Genomic DNA, 12,253 nt, shown 5'->3' with positions numbered 1-12,253 from the left:
TTTAACAATTTTATATTTCATTGGTAATGTGCTCCACCTGGCAGGGAAAAATGGAAGGTTGATAAAAAGGCATGGGCCAACTTCCACTCTCTTATTTCTGAAGCCTCAGTAATAAGATGATGATTTATCCTAGCAGATACCTCTTGGTCAGTGTCTTCAACTGATCTTTGCATTCAGCGAAGTACTGTCCCCCGGAAAGCCATCCTTCTTCTAGACACTGCGCTGGGGCCAGATGTCCCTTGGCACACATAAGTTTCTAGCTTGAATCTAGGGCTGCTGGAATAAACCTTCTTTGCTGGGGTGCGGGACACTACTAAATCATTATTTCCTTATAATTTTACAATATTTTCATGTTCAAAGATGGAATGACTCTTTGGTACTGTGATTTCACACTTTCAGCGTGTACTGTCTGGCATGCTGGCTGGCTGTTTTAACATATTTTCTCTTTTCCCTTTTATTATAAAGACCAACTTGGCAAGTGCAAGACAAAGCAGATGCTAACAATGTGGCTTACACAACCGGGAAACTATGTTTTCACACCGATTACCCTGTTTTGCAGCATCCACCTGGGGTAAGGTGAATCTACTAGCTTTTTCACAACACAAAAGGGGAAAGGGAAATGTTCCTATAGTGTGAAATATGGTTAGCATTCAGTGACTCTGAATTTTGTCTTAAAAGAGTAATGTAAAAATACAGTATACTAATCTGCAATTAACAATCTATATACACATGGGTATGCAATATATACATTATGATATAAGTTCTGCATAATGAGCCCATTATGTATGCCCTAATTTTTAAATGGAAACTCACAAAGTATTGAGAATATTACCGTATGAGAAAGCATTAGCGTCCTGTGTGTGCTTTTGATGCTGCTTTCATTATATTGAAGAAGTTGGGTGTCTACACGCTGTAGTCAAGTTGTGACATCTTAGGACACGTCTGTTCACCTCAGGAGGAGAACATATTAGAAGAAATAAGATTAAGATGTTATATTCTGTTTTCTATAAATCGATTGAAATTAGACCCTTATCTACCCTTTCATAATTAGACAAAAAAGGGGCATTTTGTAAAGCTGGACAATAACCACAGAAAATACATTTTCACCTGGTCCATGTCATATCAAAGCCTAATCCACATAATTCACCAGAGAACTGAAAAGTAGTATGAACAGGTACAAAGAAACGAAGATAACCCTGGGAAAGTTTGCGTCTATAGGCTTCATACGTACAACTTCCCCTTCTCGTGTTGTGGAGTACTTTGTATCAGTTCTTTCTATGATTAAACAAAAAACCAGTGCGATTTATCCACAAGTAAATGCCAAATACTTCACACTAACATCACCTATTAAAACCATTTAGATGCTGTTCATTAATGTGGAGTAAGGATGGAATAGGGCTTAATTAATAGATTTCAGTTTCCCCCTTCATCACCATCATCAAGGTCTGTGGGTCCAGGTGAGGAGATTCTGGGACAAACCCTGTTCTCTGCTCCTCTTCTGGGTTTTTTTTTTGTTTTTTCTCCTAGTGGTCTCCGAAATAATTCACCATCATGGAAGGGAAAGGTGAACGCTGTTACCATTGGTATGACAGATGCATTTTGTGTAGTTTGGCTGAGATGAACGGTTACACTTTGTGTGATGCTGGGCTTTCTAATGCCACGGGGAGTTTTACTGCCTGTGTCAGCAGCTCAGATTTACACTGGTGCAACCAAGAGCCCAGGTTAGACTTTCTGCTGTGTCTTACGCCTTGGCAATTTCACTGTGAAGTGAAATGAAACTGTCTTAATCCTACTTTATGATAGAGACACTGGGCCTGTTGCCTTCTACGAGAGCCACCTTTTCCCCTCTGTGAGCAGATAATTCACAGTAGGTTTTGTTTCTGCAAGAGAAAACTAATCCTCCTTGTTGAGATAAGACCGCAATGCGTTTAAAATTATGTGACTGCCGCAAAGAGGGACTCAAAGGAAAGAAGCGAGACCAGAGCGTTGCAGTTGACTCGCAGGTTGCAAGCGTTAGAAGATACCCCAAATGGGATGGATTTATGAACACGCTACTTTAATTTTCTGCCTGTGTGATAGTGGTGGCAGAGTGCGGTGAAGCTGCAGTAATGGGAACTCAGTCTTTTGCTGAAAAAAAAAGAAAAAAAAACCAAACCAACCCAGAACCACAGATATGAAGGCAACCGATACTAATGAACTGTTAAATATGCAAGCTAATTCATCTCGTAATGAGATGTTAATTCATTCCAGGTTCAGTTTCTCCACTGTATAAAGCAAACCGCTGCAGGAGGCGAAAGTGGAGTTGTAGATGGATTTCACGTATCCAACAAGCTGAAGAAACAAAATCCTCAAGCGTATCAGATCCTGTCCTCTACCGCTGTAGACTATACAGATGTTGGGGTGGACTACTGTGATTTTGCTATGCAATGTAAACAAAGGATTATAGAGTGAGTAGTCTTAACAACATCGGAAAATAAAATCCCTGTTGCATGGTGGCTTACGTGTTGGTAGGAGAAGGTCTGCTCCTGCCACCTTGTGGGGAAACGCTGGTTTAACTTGGTCTGTACTTATTTTGGGGTTGGGGTTTTTTTTTTGTTGAGTTGGGTTTTTTGCCAGTGCATTGCTTGTTCTTTGCTTTGTACCACCCCAGCATGGTTCTGCTTACTTGGTTTTGCCACGCACCAGCAAGAAGTGGGGGTAATTGGAGCAACTCCTGGGTACAGACACAGGTTAACAGCAGCTGGGTCTGTTACTAAATTCCAGCCGATGTACATCTGTATCGTGCCAAAGAGGGGTCATAATTTGAAGCATTTAGATCAAGAACTATATATTATAAAAAGATCAAATGCAAATGATCATAATCTCTTCTGAATTTAAAGAGTTTACAATTCTACAATTAAAGTGTATAGAATATAGATGTTTGAGGAAATCAAGTGTCTACACTTTCTCCTGATTATCCCTTTTCCTAGTTAGGCTTAATTATCAAAAGCCAACCCAATAACAATCTGAATTTCACTATAGAAACATACTGAAATTCCAGCAGGAGAGTTCAGTTGCTGTTTAACCATCTTAAAATGTTTCAGTAACAACATAATACATTCCTTTTCCTTTCCTTCTGTTTCATAGCGTGGATTCCAGAGGCCAAGCAGTTCGCATCAATTATAATAATGCAACAAGAGACACAGTGTTTGACATACCAGCTGAAAAAGTGAGGCCGTTTTATGCAGCTCTAAAGGAATTTGATGATTTATTAAACAGCGCAGAACACAAGTTTACTTACAAGCTGAAACCAGGTCAGTAAGTTGCTTCTCCTCGCAATGATTTTTCACATGTTTTTCCTAACAGTCAAAACACTTGAGCATTGTTAGCACTGGTACTGAGAGGAAATTTCAGTCCTTCTATCACCTATTTTATTTCAAACTACATTCATCTCATAGATCTCTTTTGCCATTGTTACACTAAAAAAAAAAAAAAAAAGGCAGGAGGGAAATAAGAGTCTATCTATTGATTAGTCCAATGTGTCTTTTCACTCCACCAGAAACCCATACCATATAGGAAGTTGTAACTTGTCACGTCAATGGCACCACAGGTGGGCAATATCATGTCCAAGACTGCCGTGCCACCCCAATTCGGTGTCTGCTCATTAAATGATACACGGTCACATACTCTTTCCTCTGCTTCATTTGATGCAGAGTACGAACATTAAGCCAAACGATACGTCTTTCTTTATGACACTTTAATGTGTTAGCGGGGCACCTTCCCAACGGCTGCAGGAGTTGCAGGACATCTAGAAGAGGATACAGATGTATAATGTGCGTAACGCTGAAGGAAGCTGAACAGCACCGCGGGGAATTCAGTTAGCGTCCTTGCTTAGAGCCCGAGTGCCGGCGTGATGCGGGGTGGATTACCGAAGGCCACTGCTGCTGCGCTGCTTTTTCTGGGTGGCCCACGCAAGACATCTGGAGGTAGATTTGCAGAAGTGCTAAGTGCTCTAGACTTCAGCTAGAGTTGTACAGGGCTGTGTTTTGAACATAAAACGTGCTGCAAAAATGCCCTTTACTCTTTAAAAGTCAGTCTGTGCATCTATTTAACTACTTTGGCCTTAATCTCTGTTCTTTCATTCCCCAGCTGTGAAATAAAGATATGAATAGTCTCTCATCTCTCAAGAGATGTTACAAAAGTAAATTCATTAGTGCATCTGACTGCCTCATGTACTGTGATGCTAGTGTCTTTAAAATGTCTATGAGGAAATGAATCTCTCTCTATTGGGAACATGCAATAAAATAATTTATAAGATCGCATAATAAAAGGTAAAACAAAGTACCTCACATTACATTAGTAGCATCCATCCCATCAATTAATGCACCTAAACAGTTGTAGAGGGGAGGGGGAGAAGGAAAGAAAGACTATAAGGTTATTTAATTAGAGATTTATCATAACGGTGGGACAGAAGGGAGAAAAATTAAAATGGCATGCTAGCCTTAATTATGTGATTTCCTAACTTTCAATGGCTTGACTTTGTTCTCATAAAAGTCTCCTAACAGGGATAGGAGTGGAGGATGTGTATAGTACAAACAGTACCAGATGACCAAATGAAAATCATCCTAGTGGCTTTCACCCTTTTTACCCTTCCTGTGGATTTGCTGTAGTCGCCTTTCCCCTCAAGGCCTGCTTTTCTCAGCGTGGATTCCCTACCACTCCGCTTTTTAACTCTTGGTTATACAAGAAAAAAAACAGAGGTCGAAAGGGACCTGCCCTCTCTGGTTGAGAATGACCAGCTAAATTAAAAGTACTGTGTCGTTGCTGCGTATCTCCAGCCGAGCTACTTGAAGTTTGCTTCTCTAACTGCTGCTATAAATCCACCTCCATGTTATCTCTTCGAAGGAATCAACTGTAGCATACCAAATATTAAAATTTGTGCAATCTCTTGATAGGAGACATAGTGACGTTTGATAACTGGCGCGTGCTTCATGGTCGCCAAAGCTACCAGTCGGGATCAGAAGTGACTCGTCACCTGGAAGGTGCCTATGCAGACTGGGATGTGGTCATGTCAAGGCTCCGGCTCCTCAGGAGGAGGGTCCTGAATAGGGACTGAGCTTTCTTCTAACCAGAATGAGTAAAACCTAGATTGTCTAACCTCAAAAAAAACCCCAAACAATTGTGTTTTCTTTTCAGAAACTAACATCACGAATATATTTCTGAGTTCCATAAGCTAAGAAACCTGTTGTTCATAACAATTTAAGATTTATCTGTGCCCTGGTCTTTGGCTCTATAAAATGCATTGCTACCTCTGTCAGTTTATTTGCTTTTTAAAATCAGTGCGCAAAATGGCTTGAAAAATTATCACTTAACTGGGCTGACTGGGTATCACAATGCCTTAATTTTCCTCTACAAATATACCTGCCCTCCCTAGAAAGCTTGGAAGGGAGCACCAAAAAAGAGCTTGTAAGTACTACTTACTAAAGATTTGTTATGAACAGCACCTTCTTCTGTTTTCAGAGTGGCATTCTTTATTGCATAAATCATAACCAAAATTCATTATCAAAATAAGCAACCACTGCTGCAGAGTTATTTTTATATACACACCTTTCTAGGTAGAACTCCACTTTAATACAAGATCTCATTCAACAGATGCTGTACCCTGTACGTCCCGCTGTACATGTGGTGACTATCACAGCCACAAATAATTTCTACTACATTTCTAAGTCCATAAGCCCACAAGCTCAGAAATCATAGAGCTACCAGAGAATGCGTCGTATTAATTTTCCTCTGCATTAGGAATCAAATAAATCTCAGTGTAGAGGTGGCAGAAGGGGTCAGAAATCCCATCAGATGCTGTGCAGAGGCGTAACTAAGGTCTGCAGGGCAGACAGGCTTTTGCGTAAAGTCAGGAAGAGGAATGCTGATGCCACTTTTCAGCTAGAAATCACAAAGCACAAGGGGTGGTTACTGACACCTGACAGAGAAGTGGCGGCTGAACTCGGGTCCATTTTTGTTACAGCAAGTACAAGAGCACGCCTCCGATAGACTTGGTCTGCAGGATATTTTCCTCTAGGTTGCATCCTGAATAGAGATCACGCTATGTAAAAATCACTGCAGCCAAAATAGTGGGTTTTTCCCTACATTCTGATGCCAAATTGAAAGAGAAAGAATTTTAAAATACTTGTTCTTATACCCAACACTATGTTCACTGAGTTTATTCTTTACTTATAGCTGCAGAGTTAACAGGACGCCCTCTCACCCGTGCCAAGAGCTGAGAAAATAACCACACCTCCACCCTCTGATATGCTCTCTTCAACTGTTTATTTTCAAACCATTCCTTGAAAGTCAGATAAATCCTAGTCTCTTCCCAGTAGGCTAAAACAGTAGAACTACAACTACAGAATTAAATAACTGTTGAACTAAATTTGTTGACACAAAAAACCCCAACATAAGCGAGACCCTAACATGAGCTTGCAAACACTTCCGCAGCTTCTACTCATCATTTACAGTCAACAGGTCTCTCAGCTGAATAATCAAGTAAAACTAAATTAGAATTTGGTCATGACCTAGCATAGTGTGGTTCGACTCCATTCCTCTTTAGTAAGTAGTGAAATGTTTTTATCAAAGTTTTGACATTAAGACATAGCGTAACAAAACTGGCTTTTAGTGGTAATTTGATTTCTTGGGGCCTCCTTTAATAATTAACTTTGGAAACATGAGGAAAGTATTTTTTGCCTTTGCTATAAAAGGGGGAAAAGGTGAGGAAAGGTTAATACCTGTATTCTGTAAGACACCAGCAGTACTGTGCTTTAACTGTGATACTTTCCATATAATAATTTATAACTTTAAAACAAGACATCTTGGGATTTATACCAATGGTTAACAGGAAAGAGATATTTTCTGCTTTTATTCTGTACTTTTCTAAAAATGGTTTTATTCAAATTTCTGTTTATTAAAAGCTATTCTGGAACTGATTACTGTTCTGGGCTCATATCTAATCTCATACATAACATCTTGCCCACAGATATGAAATCATTATTGTTATTTACAAATGTTTGTAAATATGATTAGACCTAGATCCGTTCAGGTTTCTCCCATATACTTAACATATAGTTAAAGTACAACTAAACCCATAACTTTGAACAGCTGAGGGGAAAACAAACAAAATTAATCAAGGCTCTCAATGGATCTAATTTTGCACTGCTGGGATTTTTTGTCAGCGAAGTATGCCCTATTAAAAACTCACACAAGAGACCCCTGAAGTTCATACTTTGTGCCTGAGATATGTTGTATTTTATATACCCACGCCTTCTTGAAGGGTCCACATTTCCCCAAAATATGTAGTCTCGATGTTAAATAAATAACAAAAAAATAATTAAAAATAAGGCAGCTTTGCAGATCGCAGGCATGTGCCACACACACAGACAAGATGGGTGGGTGGAGGCGTGCTGTGGCTCCAGGTTCCCAACAGCACGATCACTCTGCTTGCGTGCAATTTGCAGCGTATAAATCCTTTAGTGTTATACATAAACATAACTCAAGCTACTATATATTCAACAAAATATTTCATGCAGAATAGAGTGTAAATAATGATAAAAACTGCGCGTCAGTGGACATGTGAAGTCCTGCACAAACAAAATCTAATCCCTGCAACACCTCCGTGAGCTATGGCATGGTATCCCATTTAACTGGGAAACGGTCAGACTACCCCCCCAAACCTGATGCGCAGTCAAAACTTAGGTTTCTGGCTGCCAATCCTCTGCTCAACTTCTAGGATCCAGCTACTATCTATATCACAAATTTTAATTTTAAACACATTTGCATATTACTATAGTTGTACTGGGAAAAGAGAGTATCTCTGTAACTATCTGCAGAGTAGATTTCCTGATGACTATACTGGTATCTGGTCAGGCTAAATAATGGAGGAAGCCCAAGATGGATTTATTTCCCCTTCATCTCCAAATCCACACCAAAGAATGCCACTGCAAAGCTTTCAGAGAGGTCTAGCTTCCGACCTGCCTGCAATACTGGCATGTGCGGGTCACCCAGCACGGGTAGCCCAGCCGTCACGGGCTACCAGGCCCAGCGGTCTCTACCACCTTCTAGCAGCAAGAAAAATTAGCTGGTAATAGGTGTTTGCAGGACAACTCTGAAGGAGGTTTGGGCTGTATCCAGAGGCTGCTAATGGACATGATTTCACTTAGCTGGTTGTAGTCCAGAAGCTGTAACGCCATGCGACCTTTGTGTGTTCATGACACATCAAGTATCCAGCCTCTGGTCAGCAGCTGGCTGCATCTAGTGGGCTCACAGCACAGGCACAGGAAAAATACATATCCATTTTATTATTTGCAAATGCCTTTTCTCATTTGTCCTAGCTTTCTTCTCCTCCCATTGCATTTTGTAGCAATGGATGTTTGGCTCCAATCCCATGGCATTGTTTTCATGTACAATTTTTTAAATATCTTTTTTATCTATCAGATTTCCAGCTAGTTTTTAAAGCTTGCTGAAAGCAAGCAGCGTCTTGGGCATTTCAGTGGACTCACATCTGTGGATCCACTCACTCTGCGGATCACGTCGGCACAGTCCCGCTTCAGCCACTGCTGAGCTACCTGCAGCACGTGCCAACTTCTGTTGGCTGGGGGACAGCAAACCCGAGTCCAGAGAGATTTGCAAATGCCTATTGTGGGAAGAAAGCTGGATTAGCTGCACAGCTTTGCAAGTTGAAATATATTGCTTTATATACGTCCAGCAAATTAAATGCAGCCTTTCATCACATGTGCAATATATTACTCCTGGAAAATACGTATTTATTCTGTACTGTGTTTTTCTCTGACACAAATCAGAGAAGGCACTTAGCGATCTTGTCTCAAATTCTCCCTAAGGCAAATGAGTTTTTATTCTAATCTACATGTTCATAAAACTAACTGTTAGTTTAGGGCAAGTCCATATTTGAAAGTTTCCTGTTGGAAATCGGAAATCACTTTTGCTAAAAGCTCAAATAATAAATATATTTTATACACACATTTTAAACTTGCAGCAAAAGATCCCCCCACCCTGTTGTGCCAGTCTAGTAGTGCCAAAAAGATGTAAAGACCGAGATGGAGAAGGAGGACAAAAATGCACCTCCCCTTTAAACAAAAAATAAAACCAACGAAAAAAATCCAACCCACAGCAAAACTAAAAGGAAAGTAAATCAGAACGGCTCTTAAGAAACCCATTTTCCACATAATGTCGGGTTAAACTCTAGAGAAGGCAATTGTCAAAGGCAGGGAACCAGCTACAGGACCTGTGGAAAACAGCCAAAGTAATACCAAATTTTAGCTAAAGCATAGACATGGCAGCTATAGGGGATGTTTCTGGCTGAAACCAATCTCAATATTGGACATGGGATGAGATCTAAGGGAGAGGGGGCATTTTGCAGCCACCCTTTCCCCCCCGGTGCTGGACGGAGGGGTGGGCGGGAGGGTGGCACTGCTCCTCCCGGGGAGGGGAGAGGCGCATCTCCCAGTCTCCTGCAGCATCTCCTGCGGGACAGCGCTGGGGAACAGGAGGAGGGGCTGGGCCAACAACCAGCTGCTGGTTTTCCCCGCTACTTAAAAGGATCTTCAGCAGAGCCACGGCAATTCAGAGTGGCCCCAAGGCTGCTCCGCATTGTGTCGAGGGCATCTGGTCAACCAAAGGATTAGGAGCTGCTTTTGTAGCGTTTTGTAGGGTACGAGCTGGTTTAGTTAGCAAAATACGTTTAAAGTCAAATGTTTTATGTATTTCTAGTTACTTTTCTTTAATATGTAAAAGTGCCCAATGACTTCAAAGCAGGCAGAGGATTTTCTTTGTTGCCATGCCACGATACGTGTCTGTCCCCGTTAGCTCAAACAGAATGAGACAGGAGGTCTAAACATGTGGATAGCAGAGCGTGGTTTCTCTATCGTCCTTTCTTTCCAAGCAGTCATTTAGATCAATAACTACTCCTGTTGGCAATAATCGAGCCGTGCATCTCTTTCAAGTTATTTTTGGAAGCATTCAAAGCAGCAAAGATCACAGAGCAATGGACGTGGAGAAGATACAGCGATTTTCAGAGTATGTCATACTCAATTTCTGCAATCTTGGCCTGCTTTTTTTCTTTAATCACACAGGGTTGTCGGTATGAAAATGTGCTAAGGGCCATATAATGCCCTTGAAAGGAAGCGGGCGAGGAGCAGGCTGCTGCAGCGAGCCCTGCGGTAGCATACCTCCGAAACGCTGCTCGCGACGGAGGAGCTGGTTGACTCCCTACAGCACATCTGGGAATCAGCAGGACACAACTCTCTCGCTTCTAACCACCCGAGTCCACAGCCGTCCCCAGTCCCTTGCCGTCTTCAACGCCCCGTTCACAATTAAGTTTTCCCAGCCTGCTCCCTTGCAACTTTGCTCTCACTTTGACAAGTAAACACACGAGAGCAGGGTAGGCAGGAGGAAAACCCTACCCATTCATTTCCTTGGCTCCTCTACAAGAAAAACAAGCGCTACGCAGCCAGATCACGTGAGGGGGGTTTTTGGCAACTGCAAAGATTTAGAAAGAGCCTTTCCTCATCCTTCCGCGTTGCCCCAACGCCACGTGGCGGCCGTTCTCGTACAAGCGTGCCCTGCAAGGCAATGGAGGCGGTTGTGTGCGTTGTGTTTGCAGCTTCTCCTTGACTTCATCACGCCCCTGCCCTCACGTCATCCCTTTGCCCAGAGGCATGCGATCCGCTAGATTCTTTAACTCTGGATATTGTTATTTATAAGTTATATGCTTTATGTACTATTTACTTTTTACCCATTGCCATTATTGCCATCGTTATTAATTTTAAAAGCATAATTTAATTGTTTTTTCATAATGAGTAGCTATCAAAGCTAAAGGAACCATCGGTGTCAGAGGGCAAAACATTGTCTCCTCTAGTGCACTTCACCCATCTCCAGTAACGATTTACTTCTGACTTTTTTTTTTTCAGTCACATTAATTCTTTTTGAGTAAGAAGGTGCAGCGGAGGGGTAACCCCATGTATTTCAGAGTCCGCTTCTGGCTACACCTGCTGTGGGAAGAGCTCCTTTCCCACCCTGTGGGATTTAACCAAGCTAGCACGTTTCCACTTGGTGGTTTGAATTTCTTGCCCTGGACTCAGCGTTTGCAACCTCGTAGCAGCTGCCATACAAGCATAAGCTGAAGCACCAAGCCATCTTTTTTGCATGGGAACTAAGTGAAGGCCAAAAGCTAATGTGCAGGACTATGCCTGCGGTTAAACTGGGGCCCGGGGTATCAGGTGTTCAGTTGCTTTTATGGGAATTCAGATGAGATTTGTGGAAACGTAATGAGATCGACATCTTGTGAGAGGTCCGCTAAGGTCCAGTGAGTAATTATGGCCGGTGAGATGACAGCTTTAGCCCAGCCGCAGGAAGACAGTAGACACTGTTCCTTTTTTGGGTGCAACCCGCAACCCAATTCAAGTCGAGCCAAGTTCAATTCTCACAACCCAGGTTTAATCTCCAAATCCCCCCGAGGCTGGAAGCCGCGTGCCAGCCCCGGCCAGCGGCTCTTCCAGCAGCAGACCAGTGACCCGGCCGCAGCGGCCCTCGGTCTGCTCACCAACCCTGGGACGGAGGGTGCTCAGCTGGGAAGCACAGCAGCCAAGGGGAAACCAAGGTTCAGGGGAATTTCATCTCCATCAGATGAGTAAGGTAAACCAATACGATAGGAAAAACAGACCACGTTGTTGCGGCAGCCCGGACAGATGTTTGCTGTCAGATGCATTGCACATCGTAGAGCCACGCCTGCAGGAAAAGCACTTTACGGATGATTTATCGCATTACTGTGCCAAGGAGCTGAAAAGCCTCCTGAAAGTTTTCCACTTACTACTAATGTTCCCAGCTGGGTGATCCTCCCTGACATTTTCTACATTACTGTTCAAAGCAGTTCACGGACATGGGGGAAAACCTTCACCGTCCCCTGGCTTGCCGGCGGGACCCCTGCAAACAGACCGAGGACGTCTCACACCAAGCAAAATTTAGGCCAGATTTGTTGCATTTCCTTCAGGTTTTTCCATTTATGGCCGTATCGCTGGGGAAGGGATGGTTTATCCTGGCTGCCAGTGTACGTATCCTCCGTGGAGCCGAACACCGCGCGGGGTGAGGGGGTGCCCAGGCAGCTGCTCAGGTGTGCGGGCAGCAGCGCAGCTCCCGAGGTGCTCGCAGGACCCTGCCTTCTGCAGGCCAGCGACTCTCCCGGCATCGGCTGCCATCGCAAGGACAGGTTTAA

General features: G+C 42.8%; 1 protein-coding gene across 1 annotated transcript in view; it reads left to right on the top strand.

The window, feature by feature from the left end:
* Positions 1 to 6,956, top strand: part of BBOX1 (gamma-butyrobetaine hydroxylase 1) — a 43,271-nt gene extending 36,315 nt beyond the window's left edge. Inside the window, exons 4-7 of the mRNA XM_075163289.1 lie at positions 466 to 571; positions 2,251 to 2,447; positions 3,127 to 3,293; positions 4,935 to 6,956. Coding sequence (XP_075019390.1) covers positions 466 to 571; positions 2,251 to 2,447; positions 3,127 to 3,293; positions 4,935 to 5,095 — 631 coding nt within the window. The 3' untranslated portion in view covers positions 5,096 to 6,956. The remainder of the gene's footprint in view (positions 1 to 465; positions 572 to 2,250; positions 2,448 to 3,126; positions 3,294 to 4,934) is intronic.
* The last annotated feature ends 5,297 nt before the right edge of the window (positions 6,957 to 12,253 follow it).

The sequence above is a fragment of the Calonectris borealis genome, chromosome 14 (genome assembly GCF_964195595.1).
Source record: "Calonectris borealis chromosome 14, bCalBor7.hap1.2, whole genome shotgun sequence".
In the NCBI taxonomy this organism is placed as follows: Eukaryota; Metazoa; Chordata; class Aves; order Procellariiformes; family Procellariidae; genus Calonectris; species Calonectris borealis.
This window is presented reverse-complemented; position numbering and strand designations above follow the sequence as displayed.